This window comes from Artemia sp. Qi Xiang Cuo, chromosome 17 (assembly GCF_049724085.1).
Source record: "Artemia sp. Qi Xiang Cuo chromosome 17, ASM4972408v1, whole genome shotgun sequence".
Lineage (NCBI taxonomy): Eukaryota > Metazoa > Arthropoda > Branchiopoda > Anostraca > Artemiidae > Artemia > Artemia sp. Qi Xiang Cuo.
The window spans coordinates 61,294,519-61,308,027 of NC_142810.1; the positions used below are offsets into that span (position 1 = coordinate 61,294,519).

General features: G+C 32.0%; 1 protein-coding gene across 1 annotated transcript in view; it reads right to left on the minus strand.

Moving 5' to 3' along the window:
- Positions 1-4,123: 4,123 nt before the first annotated feature.
- Positions 4,124-13,509, minus strand: part of CSN3 (COP9 signalosome subunit 3) — a 308,395-nt gene continuing 299,009 nt past the window's right edge. The window contains exon 8 of the mRNA XM_089102840.1: positions 4,124-4,695. Within this exon, the coding sequence (XP_088958966.1) occupies positions 4,528-4,695 (168 nt within the window). The 3' untranslated portion in view covers positions 4,124-4,527. The remainder of the gene's footprint in view (positions 4,696-13,509) is intronic.

Consider the following 13,509-nt stretch of genomic DNA (forward strand, 5'->3'; position numbering starts at 1 on the left):
AAATTCGTCCTTAGAAAAACTCCATTTAAGCTTCAGAATAACTTTTTCAATCTCATGAGGCTTAGTCTCTGAAAAAAAAAACGAATTTTCTGCATGTTGCTCATGAGTAACACTAAGCTTAATAAAATTTATATATGTGAAATCAGCATTAAAAACCCATTCTTTTGATATATCTATTGGTATCAAAATTCCGTTTTTTAGAGTTTCGGTAACTATTGAGCCTGGTCACTCCTTACTTACAGTTCGTTACCACGAACTGTTTGATATCTTGGTTAAACGGCTAAAGGTTGTTCGGGGAGAGGGTTACAATAAACAAAAACAACTTTAAAAGCGTATAACAATTTGTTCAATTGTTTTTTTTTTATGTTTTTACAACTCGGGCACAAATTTCAGGAGGGGGGGGGGGGGAGTTAAACCCTGTAACCGCTTTCCTAGATACGGCTTTGCAGACACTAAAAATGGCTTTGGATGGAAACAAAAAGTGCACCATAGGAGTGGCCAAGGTCAAAATAACTTATTCAGGAGCATTAAAGCCGCCTAGCTTGAACAGAAGGAAATCCCTTTTTCGTATGGGTAGCAGTACTATAGCACTCTGCCTTTTTAAAACCTAACTGGTTTATTTGTGAAGCTTTAAGGAACAGTCTAAATGAAAAGAAGCCAATAACGCTGATATTAAGAGCAATATTTAGTAATAACATTGTGGATTATAGTTACTTCGCAATAATTTATATTTAGAGCAATAATATTATTAAGGCTCTTCTGATTATTTGGTGTGGATTACTAAAATTACTGTTTGTATAAAATTTATAATTTATTGTAGAGCGGCTTACAGAAACAAACGGAGCATTGAAATAAAATATTAAACTCAAATGACTTCTAAAGATACAACAAATAGAACGTTTTACAACGATTCACATTTATTATCATTTAAGCCTCGAGGATTAATATCAACGGTGTCTCGCAGGACACGAAGGATTGCTTTTCTATCGACCCTTTTTCTAATCCAGGGACAAAAAAAGGATGATCGACGGGTAACTATCCAAACTCAATGAGTTTCATAAATAGAAGTCCGAGCAAAAGCTTTACGTACTTAAATAAATCTGAATGAATTCGAAGCTTGTCTGTGTTAGCAAGCGAATGACATAATAGGAAAATGTAGTAGACACTCGGGAGTGGAACTGCTGAAAACGACTAAAATATGTTTGCCAAAATTAAACTTAAGGGCTACCAATTTTGCGTAACTCAAACGAGAATTATAAAAGACATGGTCAACTACGAGAAGCCTTGAACTTCTCAGATTACCTCCGTTGATGAAGCCGAGATACTTGAGTTTCGATCAACGAAACACTTCATCTTTCTCAATCTTAAAGAATAAAAACCGCGGATGGGGGCCAAGTTTCAGGTGACATGACGGCTCAAAAGAAAAAAAAAAAACTCAATTTTAAATAAGTTGACACTCTGACCGACATCTGCGTATCCCTGAGTAGAACATCAATACTGCTCCGTAGTTCAATGAGTGAGGTTCCATTAGAGATCACATCATCGGCATAACACAATATGCTCAGTCCATACCATCCACAGAAAAACTACCGGGTAAATAATGAGTGACACTAGACGTTGACGTGTTGTAAAGTATCAGGTTCATGTTGCTGAATGGCTGTTTGAATACACCCTTCCACTTATACAACGAAAATCTTAATAAGCTCCCATGATACACACATTTTCGTAAAATTCTACTCAGGGTTCTTGGGCATGACTTGAAGGTTCACTTTTTATTGGGACGGGGGTTTGATTCACCCTTTTTCTTAGATTGTGGAAATTTCCTTTTGTTAATAATTTCTGATAGGTACCATTAAACTTAATAAAGTGTTACACATATAAAATCATCATAAAATGCGGATTCTTTAAAATTGCATGTTGCCAACTCCTGTTTTTAGAGTTTCAGTAATATTTTACACTGCTCACTCTTTACTAACAGCTCGATACCACGAAAAACTAAGTAAAATTTAAAATTCAAATTAATAAAATTAATTTAACCAATTAATTAAAACTAAAGATATTAAATAAAAATGATTGAAGTCAAGTGGTTGAAGACCCTCTCACATGTTCAGAAAAATAAAATGACATTTTATCTGTCAAAAATAATACTTTCCCCTTTAACGGATAATTTAAGAATTTCCGCAATACACTTTCTGAAATCAGTGGTTTTCTGATATTTATTAGTTATTACACTCAATAACATAAATTCACGAAGAAATATAATATAAATATAACCGGAAATATAATATAACCGGTTTATACAATTTACAATGAATAAATAAGCAACAAAACTAAAAATAAAATGAATGAATAAATGTAAAACAAGTAAAAATAAATGAAATAAACAAATCAATAAAAATCGCAGCCTCAAGAACGAATTCTAAATATTTGATCAAATCTACAACTTTTTTGCTTATCTACTTCTATTTCTCCTATTTCTACATGTTTTTGTCTTGGGAAATTTAGCTAAAAACGTTCAAATGAAAGATAAAACATACCTTATTTGCTAGTCATCCTTACCGAGTCCGTCGCATGCTAAGGAAGCCTTTTAAGACATTTCTTTTTTCCCACAGAAAATTATTATTATCGAAGAAAACTGTATTCTTGACTTCTGCAAAGTATGAAGTACAATAATGACAGTTATTTATCTATTTATTGAGGGGTTGTCCACTTTCAAAAATAGAGTACACACGGTGGCCCACACAAATTATGGCAGGAATTTCCTATGCAATGACGCGGCGTGGCAGAAGGTTGCAACGTGTGGCACTCCTTAATTTAAATCAGGTTTCATAAAGTGGATATCCCCTCACTATCAATCTCTGCTACATGAAAGAAAAGTAGGACATAGAAATGAAAAGTAGTTGCTTAACATGTTATGAAGGCACTAGCGAACAAAATTAAACTTTTTGAACTTAATTACATTAATTTACAAAAACAAGTTTTCTGAGTTGGAGCATTTTCTAATGAATTGTTATACTAATTCAAATCCTGCTTTCATAGTCTGCTTGTGAATTTTTAATGTGATGGGTCAGCTGCTGCCAGATAGTAATCTCAGCAGCGATATTGCCGTTCAGCGAAGAATAAAAAAAAGCTTCGTCTTCAGTCCAGTTTTAATCGACAGTCACGGTTGCCACCCCTAGTGATTTATCGCTATTTCTAGTGACGTTTTTTATTGCCTAAACCAAAAAATCACTAAATCAGAACACAAATCACTAGATTATTGAAGACAGTCACTAATTCAGCCATAAGCTAACTAAAATTTAGTAATTTTTTTTTCACTGGGTGGCAACCCTGTCGACAGTGCCATCAAACTGTTACAACGCACATACCTCTCAATCTTATGAAACCTTATGAGGCCAGCTTGAGTTATACTAATGATGTACCAATACTTTCTGAGAATGTTCCAGTATTAATAGCAATAATAATAAGCGATGTTAAATAGGGAAACAAAAAATACAAAAACCTTTCCGAACTGAAGAGAAGCCTCTCTTTGATGTTATTCTATAAATGCATGAAATGATGAAATCAATTTTATAAGAGATGAAATAATAAAAGTAAATAAAGGTGTAATTTAAGGTCACAATGGAAGGGGTGCCATAAGGGGGAAGGGCAGCCTGAGATATCGGATGAACCTAAAAGGTATAGGAACATTGAAATGTAGCATACCTTTACTAAATTGAGTTTTTTTTTTTTTTTTTTTTTTTTTTTTTTTTTTTATTTATTAAGAAAAGAGTAGGTGACATTAGATAAATTATGAGGTATTTTTAAAGAAAATTTGAAGGTCACCGAGAGAAGAGGAGGTGGGATTATTAAAAAAAAAAAAATAAAGATAAAAAATAGTATATCAACAAAACAATAAAGAAATAAAGGAAGATACCCTGTTTTAGCTGGCCCTGATCGTTTTTTTTTATTGTTGATCGTTGTTAACGGTTTTTCTCTTCATAAAAAATATTTTGATGTTACCAATTAAGAATCTGAGAATCCCTTAAGGACCCCCCTCCCCTTCACCCAAGAATTTTGTACATATACACATAAAGGTATTTAAAAAATTCAATTGAAATTCAATTTACTCAAGAGGAATATGTATCAGTGAACACTTTTTATTTTTGAATACTGATTTACAATGAATATTTTTAACAAAATCAGTAAGTTTAATTTTGATAGTGAACATACAGTAATCTAATTGGTAAAACTGACACATCCAGTATCATAGGATTCTCATCAATGACCTTTTTTTACAACATTTTTTTTTTGCACAAATAAGATTTGAGATTAACTAGGAATATTAGAATCCCTCAAGGTCATCCAAATCACCAAAGCCAGCAACAGTCCACCTAGGATTGTTTAAACATTTCGGAGCACATATTTCCCAAGAAATTTCAAAAACTCCAATCATCAAGGAAACACATTCAGAAGAAATCTTTATAGTAAATATTTCAGTTCATTTCAAAGATAATGCAATACAGGAGATTTCATGAAATACAAAAATCAGAATCCCCCATCTTTAAGGCTTGGAGTAACTGATGCACCCTGTCCAATAGGGTCTTCGTCAATTGGATTGCCACCCGCAATTGCTCTCTTGATGTAAACTGGATTCAGGATAATGTCCAACTCCATTGATCGTAGCCTTCGATCTAGGGCCATAAGAGAATCGATCTAGAAAAGAAAACAAAAAATGGATTAGCAATTTTTTGTAATGAGGAGGATGGTTAAACTAAGACAAAGATGTTTTTACTACCTACTTAGCCAGTAAGTTTGTTTTATTACGTCCAAAACAAAAAAAAACAACAGTTCAATAGGGACAAATTCTTTTATCTGACAGTGAAACAAAAAAATGTGGCCGTCTTCAGCATATAAACTTGTATCTCCTAACTTTTATCCAGTTTATCTGCTGAAGACGGACACTGTAAATGTGACCGAATTATCCAGAGATTTTTTTGTTGTTTCACTTTCATAAATAAAAAGCTGTCCCTATTGAACTGTTTTTTGTACGTCATGGAAAGGCAGCGTGGTCTTTGAAAATACCTTGGTTGTATTATTACGTATTTTTTTTCAATTTCAGAGAGGAGGTTAAATTAAGAACCTTTTACTCTCCGGTAAGACCTTACCGATGTAGTGTTTCCTACACAGTTCAAAGTGGCACCTCCAGTAAGAAATACCATTTAACTTCTGTCAGTGACAGTCTTAGTACAATTTGAGTGGTCTTTAAATGAAGGACTGATGGACAAGATTTAAAGAAATGATTGCGGACGGCAGATATTGGAAAACATTCATCACTAGTCTGAAGATGAAATTCCAATATTTTTTTTTTTTTTTAATTCAGGCATGAAGTGCAAAAACAACTAACCAACTAATTAAAACAGATAAAACTCACTAAATGAGCATAAGACTTGTTTATCTTATAGTCAATAGTAAGCAGGGCCGTCAAGTATGAGAGATCCCCCCCCCCCCCATGTTTTGGTTACTCGGTAAAAAAAATAATTCGGTAAAATCGTCGCACTTTGTGCCACGATTTTTCCGACGCCGTTAAAATTCTTTGTTCGGTTCAATAAAGACCACGAAAATACTGACATGTCATCTACAGAAATTTCGAACTTGGTCAGTAAACGCACCAGTTTTACCAACTCCTGCCGTGATTTTATAGATGGTGCCACAACTTTCCATATGGTTACACAAACAGCATTAAAATAGGGATATGATATATATCAAAATCTAAATCTCGGTTGGTAAATGCAGCGGTTTTACTAACCCGTGCAGTGATTCTACGTATTGTATTCGAAACGGACAATATGCAAATTATTAACAAAAAACAGTCGGTAAAAATGACCAGCCAGTCGATAAAATCTCTTGCTCCCCCCCCCAAACATTTTGGTTAGTAACGATACTAATAGTAAGGACCTTTAGTTAAAACTTTGATCGCTCTCCTTTCATCTTATAAATCAGCCCCCTGTTTACTTAACAGTTTTTGTCAAAAAATTATTTTATTTCAAATATTGTGTCTACAAAAGGCACTAGACGTAGCATCTTCTTTTAAATGAGCCCATAAACAGCTCTGTAAGATTTTCCAGTGACCCGCTAGCCGCAGATAAAAAAAAAAAAGATACTTCCCATGCAAAAAAGTGATTTTCCTTGTTGGATAAGCCAAGGGACTGTAAATTTCTTAGGGTTTCCAGGCAAACTGATTACAATAGTGGACTTAAGGTTTCGATCCGAGGCCAATTTTAGGGGTTTCAGCCTATTTTTGGTTTTGTTACTATTTTTCCTTTACTACGTTGCAGCTACCGCTGCAGCCACTATAAAGAGCGAGGGGTCTTCCATTTTTTCATTTCGATGAGATAGACGGGAAAGTTTTAGAAGTTTGAAAAGGGACTAATTCGATCGGAAATATTTAAGGGACTTAAGTGAAAACTTTCGTGGCACTATTTTTGTTCTACTTTAATCTGAGAAAAAACTCAATTGGCGAAAGCGCCTAATCGTAGGATGCAACATTACAAACCTCATTTTCATCAAGACAAGTTTTTACTCACATCCAATGCAGTTTTTCATTTCATTTCTTTTGGTCGTTTCATTCCATCGTGAAAAAGATTACGTGATTAATATTTCTGCATCCGCATTAAAATGCATACCGATAAGGAAGTTTTACTGCCTCTTGAACGTTTCAGTTTTCCCAAAACACAAAGTGCTACGGTAAACCGAAAGACTTCATGTTTCATAGCATAAGCTTTAGAGAGTGAAAAAAATTAAAAATGCTTTTAGAGTTTTCCGTTATTATCGAAGAATGTTTATTTATACGAGAAAGCCTTTTTGGGGATGTCTAGTGTATGACAAAAAAGAAATAAATTAATACATGAAGCAGTAAATTCCATCTATTTTCGCTGATGAAAAGAAGGAAAACGAGCATCTTTAAAAAAAAAACAAAAAAAAAACAAGAAAATGAACAGGACGAATCTTAAACACTGCGTGTTTAAGAAAGTGGGAAATATAGATCAAATTGGGTATAGCCTACTCGGCAGTATAAATCATGTTGATTAAAAAATGCCATGCAGCACCTTTTGAGAAGAACCCAATGAACACGCATAAGAAAATAAATACAGGAATTTCCACTGTGCTCCAGCTTCCATTGTCCGAGCAAATCTCAATCATATATTTCTATTCCCATGTCCAGTCTCACAGGCGCTCGGATTATCCGAAAATCACATTCAGATTGTTCTCAAAATCTTAAATTTTCATATAGTTTCTCACATGTTTCATACAATTAGTATTTTAGTGAAGTACATATTAGTAAACGACACCTGTAAGGGGCTACACTGAAAACTTTAATGGTACTACTTTTTTTTTCTTAAGACTTAGAATTATTTTTAGTGAAAAAAAACTGACCAAAGCTGCAAAATTATATATATCACACAATTGATTTTCCTCAAATAAGTTTTTAAGCACACCAATATCAATTTTTCATGCCACACCTTCTCATCGAGACCAAAAACACGGACAGGAGAAAACAGACCAAATGAATTGATCGAGAATTACGAGTTACAGAGAGTGGGAACCATAAACCAAATTGAGCGGACAATATAAATTAAATTGACCAGACAATGTGATACAGTAACTTTATTAAAACCCCATATGAAAAGGCAGCTGCAGCGATACAAGGCTTCCTGCTGTGCTAATGCATCTGTTGTCTGATAGAACAGAAAATTACAAGAAATCCAAATTATGTCTCATTCTTTTTTTTTTTTTGCTGACCCAGCTTTATCGACATTCGGATTAGAGCGAAATTGCGAAACTCGTCCAGTGAATTATAAAAATATATAATATACATATAAAAAAATATAAGAATATAATAAATATAAATGAGAGCATGTTACAAATTACAGTAGACACGGAACCTGTATATATATATACATATACATATATATATATATATATATATATATATATATATATATATATATATATATATATATATATATATATATATATATATATATATATATATATATATATATATATATATATATATGTGATAAATACAAATATGAAGTTGTTACAACTTAAAATAGACACGGAAAACTAACGAACCTGTAGTGGAATTGCAGAAAAGACGATTTGTTAATTTATTATACAGAAAAACAGAGGGAGCACCAGTAAAAATCTTGCAACTAAAAAAAAAAATCATTTTTTTGTCAGCTTAAAAATTCAAACAGAAAAACTAATCAGACGTAGCCTGACTTTTCGTCTTTTTTTTTACAGATTTATGACTTCAAATTTCAAACAGGAGAGAAGTTTTAAAATTACCGGGTTATTTGTCTCTCTAGAAATTGCATTCCTTTATAAATAACACAATGGCGTATGAGAGTATGCCACAGACAGAAACCTGTGGAATTGAAGCACATTTTTGTACCATGGAGCTAAAAGAAAGCAATTTCTCTTTTTCTGTCACCTATAAATGTCATCGATCTAATTGCATCTCTCTTAGAGTCGATTAAGCGATTCCAACGTTATATTATAAACATTTTTTTACAATTGTCTCTGTTAGGCACAATCCAGGGGCTAAATGAATGGTAATCAAACTTATTACACATAATGTGATTTTAGTCTTTTTTTTTTTTGCATGTATTGATTTAAGAGCTATTTCTTATTCCAAGATATTATTGCTAGACAAATATTGCTAGGCACAATCCAGGGGCTAAATGAATGGTACTCAAACTTATTACACATAATATGATTTTAGTTTTTTTTTGCATGTATTGATTTAAGAGCTATTTTTTATTCCAAGATATCATTGCTAGACATGAGATGAGAAAAAGTATTAATGGTGTATAATGTATAGCGCGGTGCGGAGCGTACCGGGTTGTGATTGGAGTTCTTATGGATTGGTCTTGGCTTTCAGTGATACTAGGCCTGGAAACAGTAGTAGTGTTTTTTGGTTTTTATGAAGATATTTATGTTTCTTTTTTTTGTTTTGCTGGTCTTTTGGGGCATGGTGTGGTTTCTCTTAACGTGGGATTAATATTTGATAATGGATAGAGATAATCGTGAAATTCCATCATCAAGGTTAAAAGAATTTGAGCGAAATTCTCTTTCATTTCAGTCAATTTTTCAAACTATTGTAGCTGGTGATGATGATGATACTTCTAGTAATTTTGATATCCCAAAAAATCAATATATATTTATGAATGAGCTGGTAAGAAAAAATGTAAATACAAGTAGGATGTCGTTTTGGAATTGCCGGGGTTGGAGGACTGCGCAGGATGTGATTGAAACTTTTTTGTCGGATTCAGATACAGATATATTAGGCTTTTGTGAAACTTTTTTAGATGATTTTTCAATTGAAAATATACATGTAAAAGATTACCAATTTTTTCACATCGATCGGAAAAGACAAAAACAAGGGGGTCTAGGTGTTTTGATTAAAAATTGCATACCAGCACGTATAAGGATTGATTTTTTGCCAATGAATATTGAAATGATTTTTGAATCTTGTGTAGTTGAATGCTCTTTTCCAAATAATCGGAAGTTTTTAATTGCAGTTATTTACCGTACTCCGTCATCCAGCCAGATGGAATTTAAAAATCATTTTGAAAGTATGTTGGATAAATTATCTAGTCTTAATACTCCTTATTTAGTTATGGGTGATTTTAATATTGATTTAATGAAACTCCTATCTGCAGATCAGAATAGAATAGATAGAAATATTTTGCAGTTTTTGGAGGGCCCACTATCTTATGGACTAAACCCCGTATGTTTTGTGCCCTCTAAAATCGTGGTAGATGTTGATGGTCATTTGTCTAGTTTAAATGATCTTGAAGATATTGGTGTCCCACAAGGATCGGTATTAGGTCCGCTTTTATTTTTGATGTATATTAATGATCTTCCACGATGTTTGCAGGGAAATAATTGTCTTGCAATTTTATTTTCAGATGACACAGCTGTTTTTGTTAAAGCGAAGGATTCATCTACATTGATTCAAAATTTGTTTAACACTGTTAGTTCAGTTAATCGATGGTTTGTTTCTAATTATTTAGTACCGAATTTTAAGAAGACTGAATTTATGGTTTTTGGTCATTCAAAACGTGCTACTAAAAAAATTTCATGTCAGGAGCTTCAAGTTGGTGAACATAAAATACGTAGAGTTAAATCATATCGTTATTTAGGAGTTTTTATTGATCCCCTTTTGTCATTTCAAACTCATATTGATCATTTAAGGGTGAAACTTTCGCAAAATATTGGGTCTATGTATCGTTTGCAACATGTTTTTCCATTTTCAATTTTAAAAATAATTTATAATTCTTTGATTGCTAATTATTTAAATTATTGAACAATTATTTATTTAAATACTTTTTTGACTAATATAAAACAACTACAGATCCTTCAAAATAAAGCAGTGAGAATACTTGTAAATTTTTTACATCGTCCATCAAAACTTAGAGATGCATCGGAAACTGAAACATTATTTCTTTTCTTGAATTTATTAGATCTGAAACATATAAGAGAACTTAATATATCAATATGGCATTTTAAAATACATGATCCTAGTAGTTATTTTTATGAAAAATCTCTGTTGATTCTGCCCCCTCCTTCGGCTCTTAGGTGTTCTGGAACATATCGAATTCCCTTTGTTAATTGTGAAAGATCTAGATTTTCAATTAGATACCAAATACCATTTATTTCAAATAAATATAGGCTGAAAGATAGAATTCAAATTGAGTCATTTCGGCAAATATCAGTTATAAGGAAGAAAATATTAAAATTATGTATTGACCTGTGATGGTGGAATAGAATTTTTTTTTTATTGTTATTATTTTTTTTTTTTTTTTTATTTGTTACCCATGTTGGGATAGCCTTCCATGCCCCACTTGTCCAGCGTTTGTTTTCTTTATGTTTGTTATGTTTTTTGTTTTTTTCTTTAACCAGGTTTTTTTTCTCTTTCTCTCTTTTGTTATGATGAGGAAATGTTTTTTTTTTTTTTTTTTTTTTTTATTATTAATACCCAATTTTACGAGCTTTGCTCTCTTTTGGGGGTATATGTTTTTTGTCATGTTGATTTATTCAAATAAACAGTTCTAGACAAAATAAATCAGGATAAACTCTGGATTTAGGAATCACGTGACATTTTAAGGTAACTTCTAAAAAAAAAGCATAATAACAAAATTCTTACTTCCTAATATATAGAAAACAGACTTTTTGGGTTGCTTCCACTTTAATTCATATTTTTTTTCCATATTTTTGTTTAATTTGAACGGATGTGACTATGCCACGTAAATTTTTCCCGTGTCCAAGTGTTTTGAATATTCTCAGTATTTAAGGCCATCTATTTCTTTGCCAACGATGTTTGGCACCTACCCGTTTCAAAGATTTCAGAATTTTAAAAGGTTTTGCGTTATATCTTAAGCTAAGCCTTAGAAACACCATTAGGAGGGACAATCCGATTAATCTAAATTTTGTGCATATTATAAGTTCAGAGTTTCGTTATTATAGTGTTTTATTTAGAAGAGCCCATAGATAAGAATGTCATCCATTGTAATATGTAAAACTTATCAGACATGGCTGCCAGATGCAACAATAAATCAATTCTCAAAATTGTTTTTATTATATACGAGGGGATACCCAAGAGAAACTGGAATAATACTGTGATACATAGAACTTCTGTAGTATGCATTTATACCCCTAGGCGTGTATATCATGGCTCATTGCCAATACGGTGCTGACTGTATTGTCGAACTTGCTTGTTGTGTTCGACTGCGGTTAGTATTTTTTCTAGTGGTGTTGTGTTCTTGTGGTGTTGTGTTGTGTTTGTGTTTTCTGATGGCAGAAAAAAATTCCGTTTTTTTTCGCTTTTTTTCTGATGCGCAATTGTAAAATTTTGTTTACTACTAGGTAAAAATTCTGCTGAATCTGTTCTAGAATGGATAAAACTTTACTAACTTCGTTCTGGATGATTATCATCTGCCCAACATTACGAAAATATTGAAAAAGATAAAAGGGTTGCCGCTAAGTGTGTTCCTCTGGTTCTGACTGACATAGCAAAAAGACCATCAAAAAATGTCGCGCTTTGAAATAACAACTTGATAAACATTGTTTCTGTCAAAGGTCATTCCTGATGATGAGGCATGATGCTATGGGTAAGACTGAGAAACAAAACAACAGTCAAGCCAATAGAAGAGGAAGAAGTCACCATCACCCCATAAAAAAAATCATCAAAATAATGTTGCTTTGCTTTTTTGATGACAACGGTGTTCATTACCTGTTCCTCCAAGAATGAAACCCTTTATTTTGAAGTGAGAAAAAGGCAGAACAACAGTGCTCTAAAAAAAACAGATTTGTGGCAGACAGGAGATTGGCTCTTCCACATGACAATACGCTTGCGCACACAGCCATTCTGTTCGCCAGTTTTTGGCGAAGAATGACATTGTACCAATGGTCACACGCCTTACTCACCAAACCTTGCTCCGTGTGACTTTTCCTTATTTTCACAGTGACTTTGGTGCTGCGGTGAGTTTTTAGTAGTAGTAGTAGTAGTAATAGTATATATATATATATATATATATATATATATATATATATATATATATATATATATATATATATATATATATATATATATATATATATATATATATATATATATATATATATATATATATATATATATATATATATATATATATATATATATATATATATATATATATATATATATATATATATATATATGTATATATATAGGTTACCAAGCATCCAACTGCTCAAAAGCTCTTTTACAAAGATTTATGAGTCTTTTAATAGAACAAAATTTGCACTTTACGGAAAAAATACAAATGAATTTTCCTTTTCAGCTTAATATACATGTTCTGATATTTAGTAATAAAAATGTTAGAATTATTTGATTTACTAATGTTATAAAAGTAAGAACATTTATATTTTTTTCAGTAAAGTGCAAATTATGTTCTAGCCTTGGGAAGGCATAGGGGTTTTGAGCCTAACTTATGTTAATTTCTACTCGTTTTGAGTTTGAGTCGGTTATTTATTGTAATTTCTGTTCGTTTTGGGTTTCATTTATTTATCAATGCTGATTTGTGGTAGTTTCACACTTGGTAGATTATTTGATTTTATTTTTGCTAATTTTTTGTTTAATGAAGTTCTTTACTTTTCTCCGAAAAACTTATTTTGTAGAAAAAGTTTTTTTTAATTAAATAATATTAGAAAAGCCTGTGTCTATAATATATTTTCTATCCACTAACAGAAAGAATAAGAAAAAGGGACTATGACGTTAGACAAGAATGTTGATGACAACAATATAAGCTTTCACAAGATGAGGTATATAAATAAATGTCGAAATAGTGAAAATTACGAACTATCTTTTAAAGTTCTTGTTTCCAGATCCAAAAGCAATTTGTAGTGATGTTAACAAAGGGGATTTACATAAATTCTATGCATAGAAAGTGCTGTGTAATCTTCAAACATTTCTAA